General features: G+C 68.6%; 3 protein-coding genes across 3 annotated transcripts; 2 read left to right on the top strand and 1 right to left on the bottom strand.

Moving 5' to 3' along the window:
- Positions 1-1954: 1954 nt before the first annotated feature.
- SLC6A8 (solute carrier family 6 member 8) lies at positions 1955-8649 on the bottom strand. Its single transcript, XM_037511784.2, is given in 14 exon segments — positions 1955-2288; positions 2541-2711; positions 2787-2887; positions 2973-3075; positions 3150-3287; positions 3371-3483; positions 3866-3990; positions 4071-4174; positions 4258-4392; positions 5074-5206; positions 5652-5901; positions 6783-6914; positions 8371-8544; positions 8547-8649. Coding segments are annotated over 14 exon segments (1905 nt in total). The 5' UTR covers positions 8632-8649; the 3' UTR covers positions 1955-2147.
- Positions 8650-9392: 743 nt separating this feature from the next.
- On the top strand, positions 9393-12069 carry LOC129145919 (basic proline-rich protein-like). The gene is made up of 3 exons (XM_054695950.1): positions 9393-9562; positions 9660-10367; positions 11346-12069. The coding sequence occupies exons 1-3, from the start codon at positions 9393-9395 to the stop codon at positions 11572-11574; spliced, it is 1107 nt and encodes a 368-aa protein (XP_054551925.1). The 3' UTR covers positions 11575-12069.
- Positions 12070-13887: 1818 nt separating this feature from the next.
- Positions 13888-19690, top strand: PNCK (pregnancy up-regulated nonubiquitous CaM kinase). The gene is given in 12 exon segments (XM_037512845.2): positions 13888-14134; positions 17042-17111; positions 17437-17568; positions 17812-17886; positions 17950-18106; positions 18221-18344; positions 18489-18564; positions 18658-18770; positions 18857-18935; positions 19023-19110; positions 19245-19389; positions 19638-19690. Coding segments are annotated over 11 exon segments (1059 nt in total). The 5' UTR covers positions 13888-14127; the 3' UTR covers positions 19383-19389; positions 19638-19690.
- The last annotated feature ends 807 nt before the right edge of the window (positions 19691-20497 follow it).

Below are 20497 nucleotides of genomic sequence, written 5' to 3' on the forward strand. Positions count from 1 at the left end.
CCCCGGGTTCTTTTTGGTGATACCAGAGTGTGACTGAGGCTACATCACAAACTAGAGCCCACCCTGCTTTCGGCTAAAGGCCAAAGCCCCCCTCTTAGCGGGGGGATGGTACCTTGTGAAAGAGCAGGGACTGGCACCTGGGAGGTACCAGAGGCCACGCCCTTTCCTTTGCCCAGACGGGCATCCAAAGGAAACCCAGACTCCCAAACATTGATCCCCAGCCCTGGCTGGCCTCAGTGGGTGACCGAGTGGCCCCAGCTCCCCCTGCTCTTATGCACCATCTCTTATGCACTGCGCCCCACCCCCGAGAACCCGAACGGGTCCACCGACTCGGCTCTTCCCTCCTTGACGCGGCGGCCAGACAGAGGCGACGAGGCACTGCTAGTCAGAAGGGTGCCTTGCGGAGCTCAGCCGGGCCCAGGGCTGCCGAGTGTCTCTCCAGCCCATTCTTTGGGGGAACTGCTGACTCTGTGCCCTGGGGTGACGCTCCTGCTCCTCCGTGAGCCTCCCCTCGCCGTCCACCTACCTGGGCGCCCCGCGAACAGACCCCCCGCTCCCCAGATTCTCCCCGGGGGCTGCCCACCAGGCTCTGCAGGAAGCTCCCCCCTGTTGCCCCTCGGGAGGTCACCTCAGTGGCGCCGTGGGAACCCCCTTCCCTGGAAGGCCGCCCTCTCCCCCGGCCGCCCTCACCTCCGAGCCCCCGCCGGGGGCTCCTGTCGAGCAGCGCTTCTCCTTTGCTCCCCGAGTGCGTCAGGACCCCGGGGAACAGCCTCCTGCCCCTTCCTTCCTCCCTTCCCGCCCCGCTCCCAGCTGCCGCGGCAGGGCGGGATCAGGGTGCGGAGACCCCGACACCGGCGGCCGGCCCGGGGCGCCCCGCTCGGACCGGCCGGGGGGCAGGCGGACGCGGAGATGGAAAACGACAGGATTTTATTGCTATGTTCGCGGTGGCTGTTAGCACAGTAAGAGGGTCCCCGCCGGCCCCGCCCGCACCCTCCGGCGACGTCGGGGCGCGGGTGCGCGTGCGGGCGCGGGGCGGCCTCTGAAGGGTCCGCTCGGCTGTCTGGGAAATGGAGGTGACACCGACGGGGCTTCATTAAAGCTGCTACGTGGAAGACTCGAGCCGTGGAAAGCGCACGGGCCTTGAGCTCGCGGGCCGGAGCGGCGCCCGAGGTCCTCCTGGGCCGGGGCCGGGGCCCAGCTCGGGTCCCCGCAGGCGTGCCCGGCCCCGGGGGGGGGGGGGGGGGGGCAGGGCGAGGGCCGGCCCCGGCGAGCCGGGCCGGCAGCCCTGGACCCGGACGGACAGGACGCCGGCTTGGGGGCAAAGAGGGTGTGCGGGGACACCCTTGGAGGCCCCCTGTGCACCTTCCCGCCCAGCCTGGGGCCGGGGTACACATGCACACCCGCTCGACAGACTTGCGCAGCGGGAAGCTTTGCTTGGCCTATGAAATTAGATCTAGAGATTCACACTCCTTGGCTGGGGGACAGCGAGGTCGCGGGGGCGGGAGTGGGGGGAGGGGCTTCAGGGCAGTTTTCTTCTTTAGAAATATACAAGCAGAAACCTCTCTCCTGGAGTTTTTACAAAATGTGCAAAATACAAGCCTTGTCGCCCACAGGCACAGTTCACATCTGGCGCTCGCCCACGAGCTCGCACTGGCCACGGCGGCGACTGGCGCGGGAGCCCCACGGCTCCGCTGCTGGCTGGCTCTCTAAGCTTCTAGAGTGGGGGGGGGGTAGCCCGGCTGAAACATTCGCCTGGTCCTGCTGCCCCTCCCTCCCCTTCCCTGCCCTCCCGGCCCGCCCACCGCGGCCTCAGGTGAGGACCCAAGGGCGCGCTGGGCGGAGCCGGGCCGGGCAGGCCGGGGCTGGGCGGGGGTGGGGGCGGGGGTGGGCAGCAGGCCTGGGAGGCAGCTTGGTTAAGGGGGGCGGGGAGGCATCTATTTTTGGTGGGTTGTGATATTTTTGGCGTTTTATTAAAAATGGAAAAAGTTATTTTAGGTAGCACGCGTGGTGCTTCCTCCCTTCCCCCTCAGGCAGACCCCAAAAGTGACAGGGAAAGGCAGGCCCCCTGGAGAGAGGGATGGGGGTGGGGGGAAAGCAGGGGCTGCTATGGCTACAAGAGGGCGAGCTGGTGACGTGGCCGCGGGCCGTCACATGACGCTCTCCACCACCACGACTTTGCTGCTCTCAGACACTGGGGTCAGGGTGGTCAGGCCCCTGACATCCGAGTCCTGAGCTCTGTACTCCAAGTGGTGGAGGCCCCAGACAGGCTGTGTCAGGTGCTGCCAGCGCTGCGGGAGAGAGCCCTGTGAGCCCCCCCCCACCTCTACCCCCGCTCCCGCCCACTCGGGACCCAGGGCCGCACCCCCGCCCGGGACACCCACTTGGCCGCCGGGCCTGCACCGAGAACATGGTGTCAGATGGTTAGCACGGGCATGGGGGTGAGGACAGGTGCCTCCCCGCCGCGGCCCCGGAGGGCCTGCTGTCCTCCACGGTCCCTCCCGTGACCCAACAGGAGGGAGGGCTCGGGGGGGGGGACTGACCTCAGCCATGGTCCCCTTGGCCCTGAGGAGGCAGCCCACGAGGTGCAGGGGCACGCACAGCATGGAGGAGAGCGCGAAGGTCCAGCCCACGGCCTCGCCCCACCACGGGTACACGTAAGTGTTGTTGTAGACCAGTGGCTTGTAGTACACCGCGTTGAAGATGAAGATGCCCTGTAAGGAGCCCCGTCAGTGGTGGCAGCGGCGGTCCCGGGTGCCCCCAGGCCTGCCCAGCGTGCCGGCCCTTACCATGCAGACCAGCGGGGTGAAGAAGGACCAGCACCACTTCATCCAGGGGCACGGTCGGTACCCGATCATGCAGGCCACGTCGTCCATGAAGCGGTCAGCTCCTGGGGTGTGGAGGCGGGGGCAGCTGGAGACCGCCTTACCCCCCGCCCTATCCCTGCCCCTGGGCCACCCCCGGCCCGGACCTACCGTACACCCAGGCCACCACCACACACTCCCAGAAGGCCTGCCAGAGCAGGGTAGTGCCGCTGGCTGAGTAGTAGTCGAACAGCTGGAAGACGTACATCCCGCCCTGGGGACACAGCCAGGTCAGGGCAGGGGTGGCGGCAGTGGAGACCCAGGGCGGCCCCTCCCTGCGCCACTCACATCGGTCACCATGGAGAGGTCGATGACAAAGCAGAGGGCGCAGCAGAGGGCCACGGAGATCTCCCTTTGGAAACGGAAGTAGTAGGAGGCCGGGAGGAGGTCGAGCAGGCCGGTGATGAAGCCTTCCACACCTACAAACTGTGGCCAGGCCCCTCAGGCCGTGCCCCTGGGCCAGCCACCCTGCCCCTCCCCACCCCAGCCCTCTGTCCCCTCCTGCCAACCTGACTGTCCAGACCGAGCAGCAGCAGCATGAAGAAGAATAGGGCAGCCCAGAGCGGGGCCACGGGCATCAGCGTCACGGCCCGGGGGTAGGCGATGAAGGCCAGTCCTGGCCCTGAGGGGAGAGGCAGTGTGCCGCCAGGCCAGCACCGGACACCTGGTGGCCAGCGCCTGGGCACGTGAGTCAAGGCCCTGCTCCCTGAGGGTGTGCCCATGAGGGCCCGAGAGTGGGGTGTCCGGCAGCTACTGCAGTCACAAGTCTGCAGGAACCCTGGAAAGGCCCAGCTGTCTCTGGGGTGATGGCGGGGCTCCAGTCGCATGAGTGCTCGCAGGGGACAGCCGTGCCTTGCAGCGACTCGGCGGCCTGCCCGGGCCTGAGCGATGCGATGTGTACGTCTGCACCTTTCTTTCTCGGAATGTCTGCCCGTGTGTGCGTGTGCGCAGTAGGTGCCATGGCAGCGCCTGCTGTGTGTGTGGGGGCGGCTCAGGGTCTTTACCTGATTCTGCCACCTTGGAGATGTGCACGCCTTGCTCGGCAGCCATGAAGCCCAGGATGGAGAAGACCACGAAGCCGGCGAAGAAGCTGGTCCCGCTGTTGATGAGCGCCAGGATGATGGCGTCCCTGGCATGGAGGAGACGGGGCAGGTCAGGCTGCCACCACCCCCAGGCAGGCAAGGACAGGGCGGGGACAGGGATGCCTACTTATAGCAGTTGTTGTTGAAGCGATTGTAGCTGCCCAGGGCCGTGAGGGCCCCCAGGCCGATGGCGTAAGAGAAGAAAATCTGGGTCCCGGCGTCTATCCACACCTGGAGAAGAGCCGGCACAGGGCGGGCATGAGGGGCCTGCAGGGCGGCGAGCCCTCTCCCCCCACCCTCTGCCGACACCTCACCTGAGGGGACCCCAGCTTCGACCAGTCGGGCTTGAGATAGTAGACGATGCCATCCAGGGCGCCGGGCAGCAGCACTCCGCGCACCAGCAGCACCACGAGGACCACGTAGGGGAATGTAGCGGTGAAGTACACGATCTGGGGGGCAGGCGGCTCAGAGGGGCCAGTGGCGGCGCCCCCAGGCCCTGCCCAGCAGACTCCCACACCCGGAGGGCTAGGCTGGCACCTGTGATCAGAGGTGAGGAGGAAGGGGCCAGGCCCCCTCACTCCCCAGTGCCACGGCTCCCCCAGAGGAAGAGGGGGGCTGGGCAGAGGCAGCACCTCCCCAGGCCTGGAGGGGCCCTTGGCCTGGGGCAGGTCCCCCCCCGCCCTGAGTCAGCACAGGCCTCTGCCCCGCTCCTGGGGGTGGCCAGCTCAGCAGGACCCTGCTGGGGGCACCCTCAGCACGTCTTGTTACCAGGTGTCAGAACCCCCGAGGGAGGGACCCCCCCTCCCCGGGTCCCCAGGGCCAGGCAGGCAGGGAGGCCCACCCAGACCTGCAAAGCAGACTCAGATAATGAGCAAGGAAGAGAGACCAGGGTCACGGGGTGAGAGGTGCCCGATGAGAGGGAGGGGCAGCTACAGCCCGGGCCCCCTGAGGGAGAGGGCTGAGGGGTGTGGACTGGGAGGGTGGGGAGACTGTCCGGCAACGGGTGAGGACCAAGGGGCCTGAAGTGAAGTCCCTGCCCGCCTCAGGTGCTGGCCCTGCCCAGTCATTTTTCTGTGGCAGAGATGGATCCCTGGCAGAGAGACACACGCTGGGCCAGACTCTCCCAGTACCTTTCCTGTGGACTTGACCCCCTTCCAGACGCAGAAGTAGACCAGCACCCAGCAGGCCAACAGACACAGGGTCACTTCCCAGTTGAGGGCCCCTGGCACGTCCAAACCCCCGGAGAGGCGCAAGACTTTATTCCTGGGGGCGGGTGGGGGAGGGAGCCCCTGAGGATGAGCCACAGAGCGCCCCGGGCCCTGGAGCGAAGCCGTGCCAGGGGTGTGCGGGGCAGCTGCCCCCTCCCACAGCCCCGAGTGTCCCAGTTCCCTCCCGGGGCCTCGTGGGTGCCCTGGGCGGGGTGGTGGGGTGGCCGCCGACTCGGGTGCCCCTGCCTGCAGCCAGCGCTCCGCCGGGCTGCGGACGCGACCCGGGGAGGGCGCCCGGGGACCGTGGCCGGAGGGAGCAATGGTGCCGAGGGTGCAAGGCCCGTGTCACCCGGCTCGCCGGGGTGGGGGTGTGGGGCGGGCCAGGCGGCGAGGACCGCTCGTCACGCGGGGTGGGCCTGGGGGTGCAGACTGTGCCCAGCACACACAGACTCGTGGGAGCCCGAGGGACAGGCCAGGCCCGGCCCCGAGCGCTGACTCACTCCCAGAACTCGATGACTGGGGACCGGCGGTCAGCGAGCTGGTCACATGTGAGGTTGGCCAGGCTGGCGTTGGCACAGTCTTCGTGGCGGAAGATCTCCACGCAGTCGGGCGTGTTCCAGGTGTGGCCGCACGTGGCCCAGGGCAGCGTGGTGGTGAAGGACTTGACCAGGTAGTAGAAGCCCCAGGCCAGCACCATGATGTAGTAGGTGTTGCAGTAGAAGACGATCACCATGGAGGCGTAGCCCAGGCCTGGGGCGGACGGGCTGCGTGTCCGCGGCGCTCTCCGCCCTGTCATCTACCTGCCAGGGCCCGCCCGTGCTCCCTGCGTCTGCCCCTGCCCCCCTCCACCAGCCATCCCCCCGGCCCCCTCGGTCTTGCTCTGGAGACTCTCCGGGCTCCCCGCGCCCCCAGCCCTCTCCTGCCAGCACCCCAATGCTGGGTGACTCCGGGCTGTGTCTGCATTAGCCTCAGTTCCTTGCTCACCCCCACCCCCACCTCCATCCCCCCCAGACTCCAGGCAGAGTCCCTCGGGTCCCGCCCCCATCTGGGCGCCGAGTGCTGTTGCTGCCCACCCCACACGCCTGTCCTCTTGGCGCCCGCTGCTGCACAGCCACCCTGCCCCAGGCCGGTCCTGGGCCTTCTGCTGAGCCTCTCAGTGGGCAGCCTCTAGGCCCAGCCCCTGTGCGGCCGCCTCCTAGGGCCTTGAGGGACGGCGCCTGCTCAGAAAGGACTCTCAGGTGACCTTTGCCTTCAGTCCTCCCCTTCAGACCCTGAACTTGTGGTGGGTCCTTGCTGCGGGATCCCAGCCAAGCCGCGGCGGCAGGCCCCCTGGCCGTGGGAGAGGGCAGCCGCCGCTGCCGCTAGAGCCAGCCACCCTCCGCTCGCCTGGGTGGGCCCGGCGCGCTTGTGGGCCTGCCCCTGCCCTGGTGGAGAGGAGCGCCCCCACCCCGAGCTCCCCAAGGTCATGGGGTGGCCTTTGTGTCCTGCGGGGCACCCTTTGTAATTAGGGGGGCCATCATGTGGTCTCCCACCTGTGCTCAGAGATTTTCAGGTGGGGTCCAGCCTGACCCAAGATGTCGGAAGAAGGAAGGGTCCCTGGGGGAGGTGGGGGGGGGCCCTGGGCTGCTCACCTTTAAACAGGGGGCAGATGTTCCAGACGTTGATGCTGCCGGCCTTCATGAACTGGCCCAGCGAGATCTCCAAGAAGAAAATGGGGATCCCCCCCACCAGGGCGATCAGGACATAGGGAATAAGAAACACACCTGGGGAGGAAGCAGGGGCTCAGGGCGAAGCCATGGGGTGGCCTCTGGCGCTGTCCCAGTGCTGCGGGCGCAGGGCAGGCTCCCAGCGGAGGGGCTTGACTTGAAGCCCCAGCGGCCAGCACGGCCTGCAGCAGCTCTGGGAGGCCAGGCGGGGGCCGGCCGCTGCTGGCTCCACCCCGACTCCATCAGCACTTCCCGCTGGTGAATCAGTGCCACTGACTCAGAGGCCCAAGGTGAAAACACGTGGGGGGGAGTTGAGTGTTGGGGGGCAGCCCCTGCGACGCTCCAGCTATGGGCTGAGGGGCCATGCACAGAAGGCTGCCAGCTGCATGGCCACCTTGGGGGGCCTCTCGGGGTAAAGGAGACACGTGCTCACACAAGGCCGCCCCTCGTGTTGCAGTCCCTGTTTGCCAGGCGGCACGGGGAGGAGCAGCATGCCTGTGTGCGCGCCATGGCTGGAGCTCAAGCCTGCGGACTGCCCAGCTTGGGTGAGGACAGGCAGCTGCTGCCTTTGCAGCGCCCAGATGTTTGCCGGGGTGGGTGAAGGGCTGGGTGGCATGGGATAGGGAGGTGAAGATGTGTGTGAGCAGGGACAGAGAGAGACCAGGTAGGGGAGAGGTAGGTATGTGCGGGGAACGTCAGTGGGCTGGCTCTGGAGGTGGCAGGCAGGGCAGTGAGGGCCAGAGGCAGGCTTAGGCCAGGAGGCTGGGGGACAGGGTGGCAGCTGGGTCTCGGCAGCTCTTTGCTGGGGGCTATGGTCCTCCCTTCTGGCCCAGTTCTCTGATACTCAGAAGCTGGGCTTGTGTGCAGGTTACAGGTCTCCTGGTCCCAGCATCCTCTGTGTGTGACCTTGGGCTGAGGCCTGTGCTCTGGGCCTCAGTTTCCCACCCATTACCTGCTCATAGTGGCTTCCCCTCAAGCTCAGGGCAGCCCTGCAGTCACAGGGCACATGGGTGCCCATTGCTGTTGCTAAGTTGGGTGGGTGGGTGGGCATGGGTGTGCAGGCCGTGGGTTTAGTGGCAGCGGCAGGCCACAGGCTTCCTGAGCTTGGCTCAGGCACCCAGTGTTCCAGGCCCGGCTGGAGGGCAGGGGGAGGGACAGTGGCCCATTGTGTGTGTATGTGTTCGTGTGTGCACACGTGGGGGGCCCACACAATGTGCCACTTGTGTGCGCGGCAGCGGGGGCAGCTAGGGCTCCTCACCTCTGGGAGCCACCCTAGGAGGCCAGCTCGCCTGCCCACCTCGGTGGCCAATCATTCCCGGCCCAGGTCCGGGAGTCCGGGGGCCCGCCCCGCGGCTTCAGTCGGAGGCGCCGGCCCCCCCCCACGCTGTCAGGCACATGACTAGCCCGAGGGTGGAGGCACGGGCCGGGCACGGAGCGCCCCCCGGCCCGCCGCCTCCCCAGCCGGACTTCGGCCGGCCGGCGCGGGCGGGGGAGGGGCGCGCGCGGGGCTCACCTCCGCCGTTCTTGTAGCACAGGTAGGGGAAGCGCCACACGTTGCCCAGGCCCACGGCGAAGCCCACGCACGACATGATGAAGTCCATCTGGCGCGTCCAGGTCTCGCGCGGCGGCACGGCCAGGCGGCCGCCGGGTGCCCCCAGGCCCGGGGGCCCGTCGCCCTTGGCGGGGGCCCGTCAGGCCCGGGGGTGATGAGGGGGCCCTTCTTCTCGTCGCCGGACACGCTGTAGATGCCGTTCTCGGCGCTCTTCTTCGCCATGGCCCCGGCGGGCGCTGCGGCCGGGCGGGCGGAGGGGGGCGCCGGCGGCACCGGGGGGGGGGGGGCCCCGAAGGCGCGGGCCCGCCCGGGGGCCTCGGGGCGGCCGGGCCGGGGGTCGGGGCGGCGGGCGGGCGGGCGGGGCGGCGGGGGCGTCGCGGTCAGAAGCAGTCCACGAAGCACTTGAAAGTGAGCCTGAAGAATCTCATGTGTGTCGGGGGCCCGGGGGCGCGCGGGCGACGGCGGGGCCCGGCCGGGCGGCGGCGGCGGCGGCTCCCAAGGCTCCTGCCCGCGGCTCGGGCGGCGGCGGCTTCGGCCCGGGTCCGCGGCTCACCCTAGCGGGGCGCGGGCGGCATGGGGCGCCCGGGGCAGGGTCGGGCAGCGGCGGCCGGAGCCGGGCGCCGCGGCCCGCGCCCCCCCCCCCGCCGCCCCGCACCCGGGCCCGCGGCGGCGGCGGCCGGCTCTCCCGCGGCGGCGGTGGCGGCGGCGGTGGCGGCGGCGGCGGCGGCGGCCCGGGCGCGCCTCGCCCCCTCCTTCCCGGCGGCGGCGGCTCCAGCCGCTGTCCGGCCGCGCGGGTTCAGCGTCTCGCCCGCGCTCGACCGTCGCTCTCCTCCCGGCCCGGCCGGCCGCCGCTTAAGAAGCGAGTCCCGGTGATGTCACTGGCGCCCCACCCCCACCGCCGCCGCCCCTCCCCCCGCCGCCCGTCTCTCCGCCCCCCGCCGCCGCCGCCCCGCAGCCGAGACGCCGCTCCGGCGGGGAGCGGGATGGCGGCTACCTGGGGCGCGGGCGGCGCCCCGTCCGCAGCCCACCGCGCGCCCCGAGCCGGCCCCCCCCAGGGCCGCGCCCGCCGGCTCTCGAGGCGCCCGCCCCGGCGGCCCCCCGCGGTCCCCGGCGGCCGGGGCCCCGCCGGCTCCCTCCGGCCCGCCCGTCTGCGGCCCGTCTCGGACCCCCGCGCGGGGGGCAGGGCGGGCGCCCGCTGCAGCACCCGGGCCCGCAGTCGTCCCTCCCCGCCTGCGCCCCACCGGGAGCAGAGGGCCCCGGGCCCCCGCCGGCCTGGCCGCCGCCGCCCCGGGCGAGGTTCGGGCGCGGGCTCTGCGTGCAGGTGGGCCGCGGGCCTTCGCCACAGGTACCACCCTGCCTGCCCCTGGCACTCGGCCCTCCGCCCGCGCCGGCCCCGGCAACGGAAGGTCCGCTCCCAGCCCTCGGCGGACAGGTCTCTGCCCGTCCCTTAAGGGGGCGGACGGGGGGCGCTGCTGGGCAGAAGAGTCCGGGCACTGTGGGGCCGAACTGCCCAGGGGGCTCTTTGTGCCCCCCGCCGCCCCCACTCCGCCGCGCCGGCCCGCAGCCGCACAGCCACAGCGCAAGGCTGCCCCCTGCTGCCCGGCAGGTGCACAGGCCCTTCCCGGACACCTCCGTCCCAGGTCCCCGTTCCCCACCACCGGCGAGCCTCCCCCGGGGCCTCCAGGCCTCCCCAGCAAGAGCAAGGTTGCTCTGCAGCCTCCCCAGCGCCGGGCGAGCAGCTTGTTCGGAATTTTCCAGGACAAGAGCGGCCGCGCGGTGGGGAAGGAAGGGGTCATTGTTCCCCGCGGCCGGGAACAGCACCCCCTCCCCCGTCCCAGGCTCCCCAGGCTCCCGGTGCGCTCTGCACTGCCCAGATGGCTCATCCCGTTCATCTGCGCCCTCAGCCCTCCACGGCTCTACGAAGAAAATCAGCTCTGGCCTGAGCCAGTTGAAGCTGGGTAGGTGAGGGAGGGGCACCCTCTCCCCTGCAGTTGGCAGAGCAGCCTGTGTGGGTGGGGGCTCATGGGGCAGGCACCTCGGGCGTGGGGACCCCTGCCACGTGGCAGGCTCGCTCTCGCCATCAGAAGACTCTCACTTGAGTCTTCTCTGGCCCAGCCTGGGGCTGCAGCTGGTGGAGACAAAGAAGCCACAGAGAAGCAGATGACCCCTGGGCAGCCTGGAGCAGCGAGGCCAGCAGGGCCAGCACTGAGGGGAGGACACCCCTGCGCCCACTGGAGAGCAACCGGGGCAGCCAGCAAAATGACCATGCCCCTCTGCAGGGCGAGGGGGTGGCATGCAGGAGTGGCCACCCCTGCACACCTTCTCAAGAAGCAGGGAGGGTCGAGGCCCTGCGGGGGACTTAAGGTCTTGCAGGCCCAAAGAGGGGAGCGGGCAGGGGGCAGGGAAGAAAGGCGTGACTGACCGGTAGATGCCCACCAGTGCCGGGAGGGGCCGAGGTGAAGAGAGCAAGGCCAAGGGAGCCTGAGAAAGGCGGCCGGGAGCCGAGGGTGGGGGCCCTCCTCCGCTTGCCAGCTTGGCTGCCTGAGGAGGCGGGTTCCAAGGCCAGGGGCAAGAACAATGGGGCGTGGGGGTGGAGGGGTGTGGGCAGGTGGGGGGAGCTGCCATCTGGGGCTGCTGTGGCCTCTGTGGGTTCGGAGGCCTCTGAGAGGGAGGTGCCCACAAGACATGAAGGGCGAGGTGGCTGCTTGAGGACGTCTGGGGGAACACACCCACCCACAGACACACTGCTGCCCTCGCGGGGTGTCTCTGGTCTTTTGGAGCAGGGGTCTCCACGTCTGTGGGGTATACAGGCCCCCAGACACTACCCTCTGACTCTCCTGGCCCCCATGGCCTCCTGCTCCTGGCCGGGCCACCTCTTGCTTCTTTTTATCGCACCAGCCTCACCAAGTCCCCCTCTCTTCTTTGGACTTTTCCAGAGCTGGAGAGAAAATGAAATTCTTCTCCAAGACCTACAAGATCAGGCACGACCTGGCCTGCGGGCTCCCGGCACTGAGCAAGCAGTCTCCAGAGCTCCCCTCCCAACGCAGCCCTCCCCCCACCCCCCTACGCCTGCTCAGCTTCTTTGCTGAAATTCCCTCCCCCACCCCCACCCAGGCGGTCCCACTGGACTCAGCTCAGCAGCCACCCAACTGGGCTCACACTTAGGGGCCAGACGCCAGCTCAGGCACCTTACCCTGTGGGCATCCTCTCGCCCCCACCCCCACCTCCTGAGCCTCTCACTCCTGCCTGGGCAGGGTAGGCTTCTGTGGCACCCCAAGTTCACCGGCCCAGCCTCAGCCCCACAGTGAGGCTGAAGCTTCCTGGGCGGGGCGCGGCCTGCCAGAACGCCAGCCTGAACAGCTGCGGGAGGGGGGGATGTGGGGGGGAGCAGAGGACTGACGGGGCAGTTAGTGTCCTGGGCCTGGAGGTTGTTCCTGGGGCTGTGTGCAGGTGCCACCGCCCTCTGCCCGGCAGCCCTAGAGGGGTGGGTGGCACCCAGGATGAGCCCTGCCAGGCTGACTTTCCTCACCAGCAGGAGGGGGTGGGGGCCGTGGACCTGTGCGCAGCCCAGAACGGGTCCTTCAGCTCCCGGGGGATGTGTCCTATGCGGGGCCCTGCCAAGCCCCGGGCAGGGACAATCTTTCAGGGCCCAGTTAGCATGAGGGGGGCACATGGGGGTTGGGGGTGGGAGGAGGAGCTGAGGAGGAGGCGGGGAGGATGCCCAGGAGGGAGAGCGAGCTGGGGCATCCCATTGTCCAGGCAGGCCTGGGGATCTGAGCTGGGAACTGGACCGGTGCCCCAGGCGAGTAGGGTGGCTGGGAGGGATGGGATGGGGTGGGGCTATCCCCAGGGCCCCCCCCCCCAGCTGCTGGCTGCTGGAGCAGGGTGGGGGGTCCTCCTGGGGAGGGCTATGGGCAGAGCAGTGTGGGAATTAGAGCCGGCTGGGAACAAAGGGAAGGCCAGAGCCACCTCGAAGGGCTTTTGTGTTTCCAGCCGGTCCACAAGGGGAGAGGCTGGGGGCGAGTAGGGTCAATGACTGGGCTGGGGAGGGGTGGCCTGTCCCCAACTCCTGCGCAAGTGGCTTGCCCACCACAGACGCCCCTCCCCCAGGGGTTTGTGCATGTGTTTTTTGTTTGTAGAACTTGGGGGGGGCCGCAGCCCGCCCGCATGTATGAGCTCCTTTGCAGCTGGGGTGATTCTCTCAGACAATGTACTCAAAAGTCCTGGAAGACTTTTCAAGTCTGTGGTGACAGCAGATCCCTTTCCCTGGCATTCGAATCACGAGCCGGTCCCATCTAATGCTGTGAGCTCCTCGTTCCTGTTTTAATAAAAGTCTTTTACGAGGAGGGCTTTCGATGTCCGGACAAGTCGCCGGCGAGCTGGGAGAGTTCCCACACAGCCCCCAGCGCCCCCCTGGGCAGGCGCGCGGGTGGAAAAGCAGCCATCGCGGGAGGCCCTCCGCACGCCAGGCCCGCGGTCTGCTCGGCCGGGATCCCTCGCCTTTTCCCTAGTGTCTTTGTGCCCGAGACTTTGCAGTGCCAGCGGCCGTCACGTGGCCCGCTCCCCTTGGCTGGCCGGGGCCTGCGGAGCTCGCTCGGGAGCGCGGCCCCTGGCGGTGGAGCGGGCGGCCCGCGGGCGGCGCTCTGGGAGGAGCCGAGGGAGCAGCCCTCCCTGCGCGTCCCGGCTCGCCCACCGCCTGACTCATCGCCGTGCCGGGCACCTGGCTCACCCGGCCGCGGCGGCCCGCGCAGCCCGCGCCCGAGCAGGGGCCGCGCGGGGTCCACAGCAGGCGCATGGCCTGCGCAGCTCGTCCCTGCCCCTCTGTGCTCATGGGTCACATCCCTTCTGTACCATAGACACGGTTCATGACTTTGGTAATAACCCGGGGCTCCTTCATTGATTCTGTAGCTCGAATGATCCCGTCTCTGACCACCGGGAGCTCCTTCGCGGGCTCCGGCGTCTCCCCGCCTCCGCGTCAGCGCCAGTGCGCATGCTCTCCCGGCGGGGGCTCCTGTCACGGCCGTGGAGTCAGCCCTTGCAGCAAGGCCCCGTTCATCTGGGCTTCCAGCACCGTGCTCCCGGGCCCGGGGCGCCAGAGCGAGGCGCGGCGAGCGCCCGGCCCTGGCCGGCTGCTGTCGGGGCCGCGTGCACGCTGCACAGGTACCTGCAGAAGCAGGTGGAGGCGCGGCGGGCCGGGCGGCACAAGGGCGCGCTTGGGAGGCCCGGGCCCGCGGCGCGGGGGCCACGCCAGCCTCTCCCTGCCTAGCTCTAGCGTCGTGCCCCACGCCGAGGCCTGGCTCCCACGGCCAGGCGCCCCCCGCCGGCCGCCCGCGGCAGCGCAGCGCAGGAGCAGGGGCTGCGGCACCAGCCCTTGCCGTCCCCGACAGAGGCCGAGAGGCCGAGAGGCGGCCCGTCAGGGCTCGGTGCTTCCGGTTCACGGACTCCGCTCGCCTCCCCAGCGGCTTCCTCGGCCCTTTCCCTGACCCCCTCCCGCGAGGGGGATTCGTGCATCTGCAATCCCCGGGGGTTGTCGGTCGTCGTCTGCGTTCTTTTCCAGGGTGCCCGACCTCCCAGATGACTTTTCACTACACATGAAGAGTCACTCTTGTCCTTGTCGCACAGGTCAGGGCCCCCACCAGCCCCCAGGGACTCCCCCAGCCAAACGCTACCCCTCCACACCGATCTGGTCACCGTCTCCACAGCTCGGCTTTTTCTGGAATGTCATGTAAGTGGGACCCCGTGCTTTGGAGCCTGTCCAGATCAGCTTCTCTCCCACAGCGACGCGGCTTCGTGCAGCTCGAGTGCGCCCTTCTCTTCCCCTGGCACCAGCGCGCTGTCCGCGGTTCCTCACCCGCTTGTCCACTGCGGTGTTGGGGTCGCTCCCCTGGGCCGCATTCCAGCCTGGCTCAGGGTCCTTTCAATTTGCTCAGAGTCGGGCACCCCCCAGGGCGCTGCCGTCCCCCGGGTCCTTGCGCTTGATCTGTGCGCGTCGCGTGCTCTATGTCCTGTCTGGCGAGATGCCTGCTCGGGTCTTCTGGCGTCTTCGTGCGTGGTTTGTTTTCTTGTGGCACAGTTTTCCGACCTCTTTGTGCACCGCCAGACACTCATTTGCCAGATGTGTCCTCTGGCCCCCCCCAGCCTGCAGTCTGTCCCCTCATTCCTCAGAGCGACGCCAGCGAGCACGGAGCCCGAGGAGGCACTCCCGCTGCCCTTTGTTCCTCCCTGCAGCACGCTTTCCACAGGGTGTCTGAAACCGCATCCCCCGCCCGGGGACGCGGACTTTCTGCTTTGTAGGCCTGTGACCCCTGCAAGGTGACCTGTCTTCCGTGAGAGGGCCTCAGAAAAGATTTTTGAAAAGCTCTTCCCCCTCCCCCAACACACACGGCCCACAGTGGGACTGGCAGCAGCGTGTCTCCCATGTAGGGTCCGGGTGAAGGGCGCGCTGGCCACCCCAGTGTGACTTGGGGTCACGGCTGCGGTGGTGACGTAGCTTTTGTCTGGGTCCAGCCACAGGGAAAGCCCCTGGGCAAGGGCCTGCGTCCCCCTGCCGCTCCCCACCTGGTCTCCCTTGCCAGAATTGCTCTGAAAGCGGGGATCTTCTTGCCCCCACTTTTCCCCCTGGGGCTGTGTCCTCAGTCTCCCAAGGGACTTCCCCCGCAAGGCACAGCATGGTCGCCAGACTGAGGCGGCAACAGCGGCAGGACGGGGGACACAGTTTGTGTCAGCTCCCTCAGGTGTCCGCAGCGGCGGGACTTCCGGCCCGTGCGGGGCAGCCTTCCTGTCGCTTCGCCTGGTTGTTGTGCTTTGGGTGGGAGCCTGGGGAAGGGTGAGCAGGGCCAGTGCTGGGCCCCTGGCTCCTTCTTCAGTGAACTCGGGGCGGCCACTGGGAGGGGTGGGGGCCTAGAAGCCAGCAGCACCTTCTCAGACTCACTGGATTTGGGACTGAGGACACACGGGAGTCAGGTCTGGAAAGGTGATTTTTTAAAATTCAGCCCTGCCCTGGAGACCATCTGGAAGGCTGATATGTCGGGGATCCACAGACCCCGGTGAAGACAGAATCAGAGGCCAGTCCTGGGCTGTGCGGCTCTGTGGTGAGGAGGACAAGATAAAGAAGGCAACGTTGCAGTGGCACAGGCTCTAGAGAGTGAGGTAGAGGCAGGGAGGGCCTGTTGGAGGAGGTGACACTTGAGGTGAGCCTGCGAAGTGAGGGAGCGAGTACGGCAGGTATCTGAGTGAAGAGCACTGTGGACAGAGTCTCCAAGGGCAAGGCCCTGGGGCAGGTGCATGTGTGACTTGTCGGTGGGTGACAGTGGAGAGGAATGGCCTGAACGATGATGGCCAGGTGGGTCTGTCACACACAGCCCTTAGGCCACTGTGAGTTGGAGTGGCCGGGAGAGCTGGGTTTGAAGCCCAGGGGCGAGAGGATCTCAAGAAAAGGCCTGTGTGACTCTCAGTGGCTGGGGTTAGGGTTAGTGGAGAGGGGAAGGGTAGGGACGGAGGGAGCCCAGTGACGAGGCTGCTGCCCTCAGCAAGGGAGCACGATGGGGCTCAGGCTAGGTTGGCAGAGGTGGCAGAGGCCTGGCTGGGGCTAAGGAGGGAGGCTGTTGTAGAGCCATGGCCTGGACGGGGGTGGGGGGAGCTACTAGAATAGAGACTGGAAAGCTGGTGGAAAGCCAGGTGGACAGAGGGGCGCAGAGAGGTGTGGGGAGGACCCAGGCGACGCAAAGGCCCTGGGGTCAACCAGTGAGGCCGCGGAGGGTGGTGCTGGAGCCGGCCAGCAGCAGCGCGAATGGGAATGGCCAGGGAGGAAGGGGCGGCGCGCCGACCCTGATCTCCTGACAGGGCGCCCGGGACCGCGCGCTCGGCGGCCGGCGGGGCGCGCGGAGGGGGCGGCGCGGCGGGGGAGCGGCGCGGCCACGGTGCCTGGCGACGCGGCGGCGCGGGCTCCAGGTCGGCAGCGGCCGCTGGGGGCGCGGACGCGCGGGCGCGCGGGCGCGCGGGCGGGAGCGGGGGATTCCGGGTCCGTAGTCGCCGCAGCCCCCGCGCGCCCCCGCGCACACCTGTCACGCCAGCGCGCCCCCGGCCGCACGCGCGCTGCCCCCGCCGCGCGCGACGCGGGAGCCTGTCGGCCGAGTCCCTCCCGCCTGAGGCGCCGAGAGCCGGGCTGAGCCTGGGTGGCCCGCGTGCGTGGCCCTGGCGGCGGCTGTGCGCGGGGTTCGCAGGTGCATCTCGGGCAGATGGGTGGTTTGGGGGCGCCTGCAGGCGGGCGCTGTGCCGGGGGAGGGCGGCAGATCTAGGCCTGGGGCCGGTGGGGGGTTCCTCTGGGTGCTGTGGGTGGGGGTGCATGGAACCTTCTGGCAGGTGGCCAAGTGCCGCTGAGGCTGAGTCGTGTAGACGCCGAAAGGGGGGTGTCTGGGTGCTGATCCCCGTGGGGCTGTCAGTGTGGGGGTGCTGGGCCCTGCCGGGTATGTGGTGGGGGTCGGTGTCTGTGGAGGCCTGCTGGGAGGCAGTTGCTGGGAGTGAGGCCCTGGGCCGTGGGGGAGGGGCGAGCGGTGGGGGGTGCGCACTCTGGCCGGTCGGCAGTGAGGCGGTGGCTGTCACTGAGGGTGGCTGGGTCCTCTGCCTGCCCCAGACATGCTGCTGATCAAGAAGCAGACGGAGGACATCAGCAGCGTCTATGAGATCCGAGAGAAGCTCGGCTCGTGAGTGTGCGTGAGTGTGAGCCTGCGTGTGGCAGCCAGTTGATGTGTGTGAGATGGCAGATGGGTGGGTGTAACGGGGTGTCAGTGAGTGTGTGTAAAATGGGGTGTGGACGTGTGGCGTGTGTCATCAAAGGTGTGCCAGTGAGTGTGTGAGATGGGTGTGAACAAATGAGAGTGTCAGTGAAAGTGTGCGCCAGTGATTGTGAGTGTGGCTGGCGTGGGGGATGGGCGTCATGGGTGTGGGGCTCCCCCCTTCACTTGGGGCCAGTCGCCCGCTGGCCCCTCTCCTCTGTGCCCCTCCCTTCCCGCCTGACTCCTCTCGCAGGGGCGCCTTCTCTGAGGTAGTGCTCGCCCAGGAGCGGGGCTCCTCACACCTTGTGGCCCTCAAGTGCATCCCCAAGAAGGCGCTTCGAGGCAAGGAGGCCCTGGTGGAGAACGAGATCGCCGTGCTCCGAAGGTGCAGGGGCCAGGCCCGGCCCAGTGGGGTGTCCCGCCCCTCCCCCTGCCTCCTTGGTGCCCCCAGGAAGGCCGGACCTGGGGCTCCACCTTGCCGGGTGCGGTGGGGACAGCCTGTGCTGCGGGAGGGGCAGGGCTGGGGGGAAGAGAGGGCCGAGAGCCCCCTGACCTTCTCCACCCTCACGGGGGGTGGGGACAGCGAGGCCGGCCGATACCCACGAAGGGCTGCTTCCTGCCGTTGCAGGGTCAGCCACCCCAACATCGTGGCCCTGGAAGACGTCCACGAGAGTCCTTCCCACCTCTACCTGGCGATGGAGCTGTGAGGAGGGGGCGGGCTGGGGGCGGTGCTGGCAGCGAGTGGGAACCCAGGCGCCCGGGTCAGCTGAGCCCCGCTTCCCCAGGGTGACGGGGGCGAGCTGTTCGACCGCATCATGGAGCGCGGCTCCTACACAGAGAAGGACGCCAGCCACCTGGTGGGCCAGGTCCTTGGCGCTGTGTCCTACCTGCACAGCCTGGGCATCGTGCACCGCGACCTCAAGGTGCCCGCCCTCCCTTCCGCAGCCCGCCCCCCTCCCTGGGCACCGTGGCCTACGGCCCGCGGGCCCCAGCCTGGGCTGACGGCTGTTTTCTCTGGCGCCCACCGTGTGTCACAGCCCGAAAACCTCCTGTATGCCACGCCCTTCGAGGACTCCAAGATCATGGTCTCCGACTTTGGTCTTTCCAAAATCCAGGCTGGCAACATGCTGGGCACCGCCTGTGGGACCCCGGGCTATGTGGGTAAGTGAGGGGGCGCTCTGAGACTTGCTGGGGTCGGGGCGCCAGGGGACACGGCGGAGCCGTGGGGCCGAGGCAGGGCAGGCACGCGCAGCACTGAGGCCGGCGTGCTCGGCGCGGGCGCGTCTGTCTGTCTCTGGCCCCCAGCCCCGGAGCTCTTGGAGCAGAAACCCTACGGGAAGGCCGTAGATTTGTGGGCCCTGGGTGTCATCTCCTACATCCTGTGAGTGACTGCTGCAAGGCTCCTCTCCTCCTGCCTGCTCCCTGCTGGGTTGGGGAGGGTTGGACAGCTGAGTGATTCATCTGTGGGTGCCAGGCTGTGTGGCTACCCCCCTTTCTACGACGAGAGCGACCCCGAGCTCTTCAGCCAGATCCTGAGGGCCAGCTACGAGTTTGACTCCCCCTTTTGGGATGACATCTCAGAATCAGGTGAACTTGAGGCTGCCCCTGGCCCGGGCGGGCCTGTGCTGACGGGGAGCGGGCCCCGCGGCGCTCACCTGGCCTCCTTGCTCTAGCCAAAGATTTCATCCGGCACCTCTTGGAGCGAGACCCCCAGAAGCGGTTCACCTGCCAGCAGGCCTTACAGCATCTTTGGTGAGTGAGACCCGCCTGTGCTGACCGGGGGGCGGAGGGGCCTGTGCTCAGAGACAGCCCCCCTTGCTGAGCCCCAGCCTCCCCTAGGATCTCTGGGGACGCGGCCTTCGACAAGGACATCCTGGGCTCCGTCAGCGAGCAGATCCAGAGGAACTTCGCCCGGACCCACTGGAAGGTGAGCGCGGAGAGTGCCAGCCCGGCCACGCGCTCCCCTGCGTCAGAGCAGTGGCCTGGGCTGCCCACGGCCTGCTGGTCTTTGAAGCCTCGGGACAGGGCCTGGCGGAGCCCGACACCGCTCTCTGCCTGCAGCGAGCCTTCAACGCCACCTCCTTCCTGCGCCACATCCGGAAGTTGGGGCAGAGCCCTGAGGGCGAGGAGGCCTCGCATCGAAGGATGACCAGCCACAGCCACCCGGGCTTCCCGGCCAGCCAGCCCTCCACGTGGTGACGCCCAGGTGGGTGAGATGGGGGCGCGCCTCCAGGAGCTTACAGGCGGGGGGGACTGCACTGGGCCAAGGCTGAGCAGGGAAGACCCCGCTGAGCTGAGGGCTGGGAGCACAGCCGGGAGGGACCAGGGTTCCCATGGGAGCTGGTGACTTGGGGGGCCCTTGCTGAGAATCTCAACTCCAAGCTGGGGGTGCAGGACAGGCGGGGGTGTTCCTGACTGCCCCCTTTTCCTGTGCTTGTCTCTTCTCCACCCCAGGAAGATGGCAAGGCCGAGTGGATTGACCCCCACATTCCCCCCCCCCGAACCTTTCCGTCCCCTCCCTTCGCCCCCCGCCCCCGAACCCCCAGGGTGGCCTCTGCTGGAGAGTGAGACTCGTGGGTGTGGCACAAGGCGCTGGGGCGGGCAGGTGGCCCCGTGTGCCCCCCAGGTTCTGTCCTAGCCCGGGGGTGGAGGCATTCGCAGGGGCTCTCCCACCTGTGGCCGCCACACCTCCAGAGCCCCAGAGGCGCCACACCTCCGTGGCCCGTTCTTCCCGCGCGCTCCGCTGTGCTTCGCTGACTGTGGGTGATCACTTGTGTCGTGGCCCTCCAGCCCCCCTTCCCCTCCCTGCTTTCCCCTAATCAATAAAGACAGACAGAGCAAAGGCTGCCAGTGAGCAGGGGAGGGGAGGGCAGGGGCGGGGAGGAGTGCAGAGGGGTGGGTGGCACCGAGGAGACAGGCCCTCTGCCCGCGGGCTCCAGCGCACCACCCAGCCTGCCGCTCCCTCTGATCAGGGCAGACAAGCTCCCTGTTGTCCACGAGCTTCCTGTCCCCGCCCCACAAAGTGCCAACAAGAGGCAGCCCAGCGAAGAGCCTCTGCCACCCTGTTGTTGACCAGCCGTGGCCCTGGCGCCCAGGGATTGAATGGAAGCGATTCAGGCCAGCAGAGTGGTGGGCCGTTCTGGTCACTGCCCCGGGGTGAGTGGGGCCCCAGTGTCGCAGGGAGGGACCAGAGCCCCAAGCGGTCTCCTCCGATTTTCTGATTTTCCGCTTCCCGCCTGTGGCAGTGGCCAGACTGGGAGCCTTTCCAGGGCCGCCTTCAGTGCCAGGAGAGGGCGCCACGGGGCGCTTTGGAA

This window comes from Talpa occidentalis, unplaced genomic scaffold (genome assembly GCF_014898055.3).
Source record: "Talpa occidentalis isolate TD23 unplaced genomic scaffold, MPIMG_talOcc4v2.1 talOcc4.15, whole genome shotgun sequence".
In the NCBI taxonomy this organism is placed as follows: Eukaryota; Metazoa; Chordata; class Mammalia; order Eulipotyphla; family Talpidae; genus Talpa; species Talpa occidentalis.

Excerpts from the sequence above, each read along its gene's own strand:
- LOC129145919 (XM_054695950.1), top strand. The coding sequence starts at position 9,393 with ATGGCGGCTACCTGGGGCGCGGGCGGCGCCCCGTCCGCAGCCCACCGC. Across the intron at positions 9,563-9,659 it reads CTCCGGCCCGCCCGTCTGCG|AGGGCCCCGGGCCCCCGCCG; the intron begins GCCCGTCTCGGA and ends CACCGGGAGCAG. Across the intron at positions 10,368-11,345 it reads CCTGAGCCAGTTGAAGCTGG|AGCTGGAGAGAAAATGAAAT; the intron begins GTAGGTGAGGGA and ends GGACTTTTCCAG.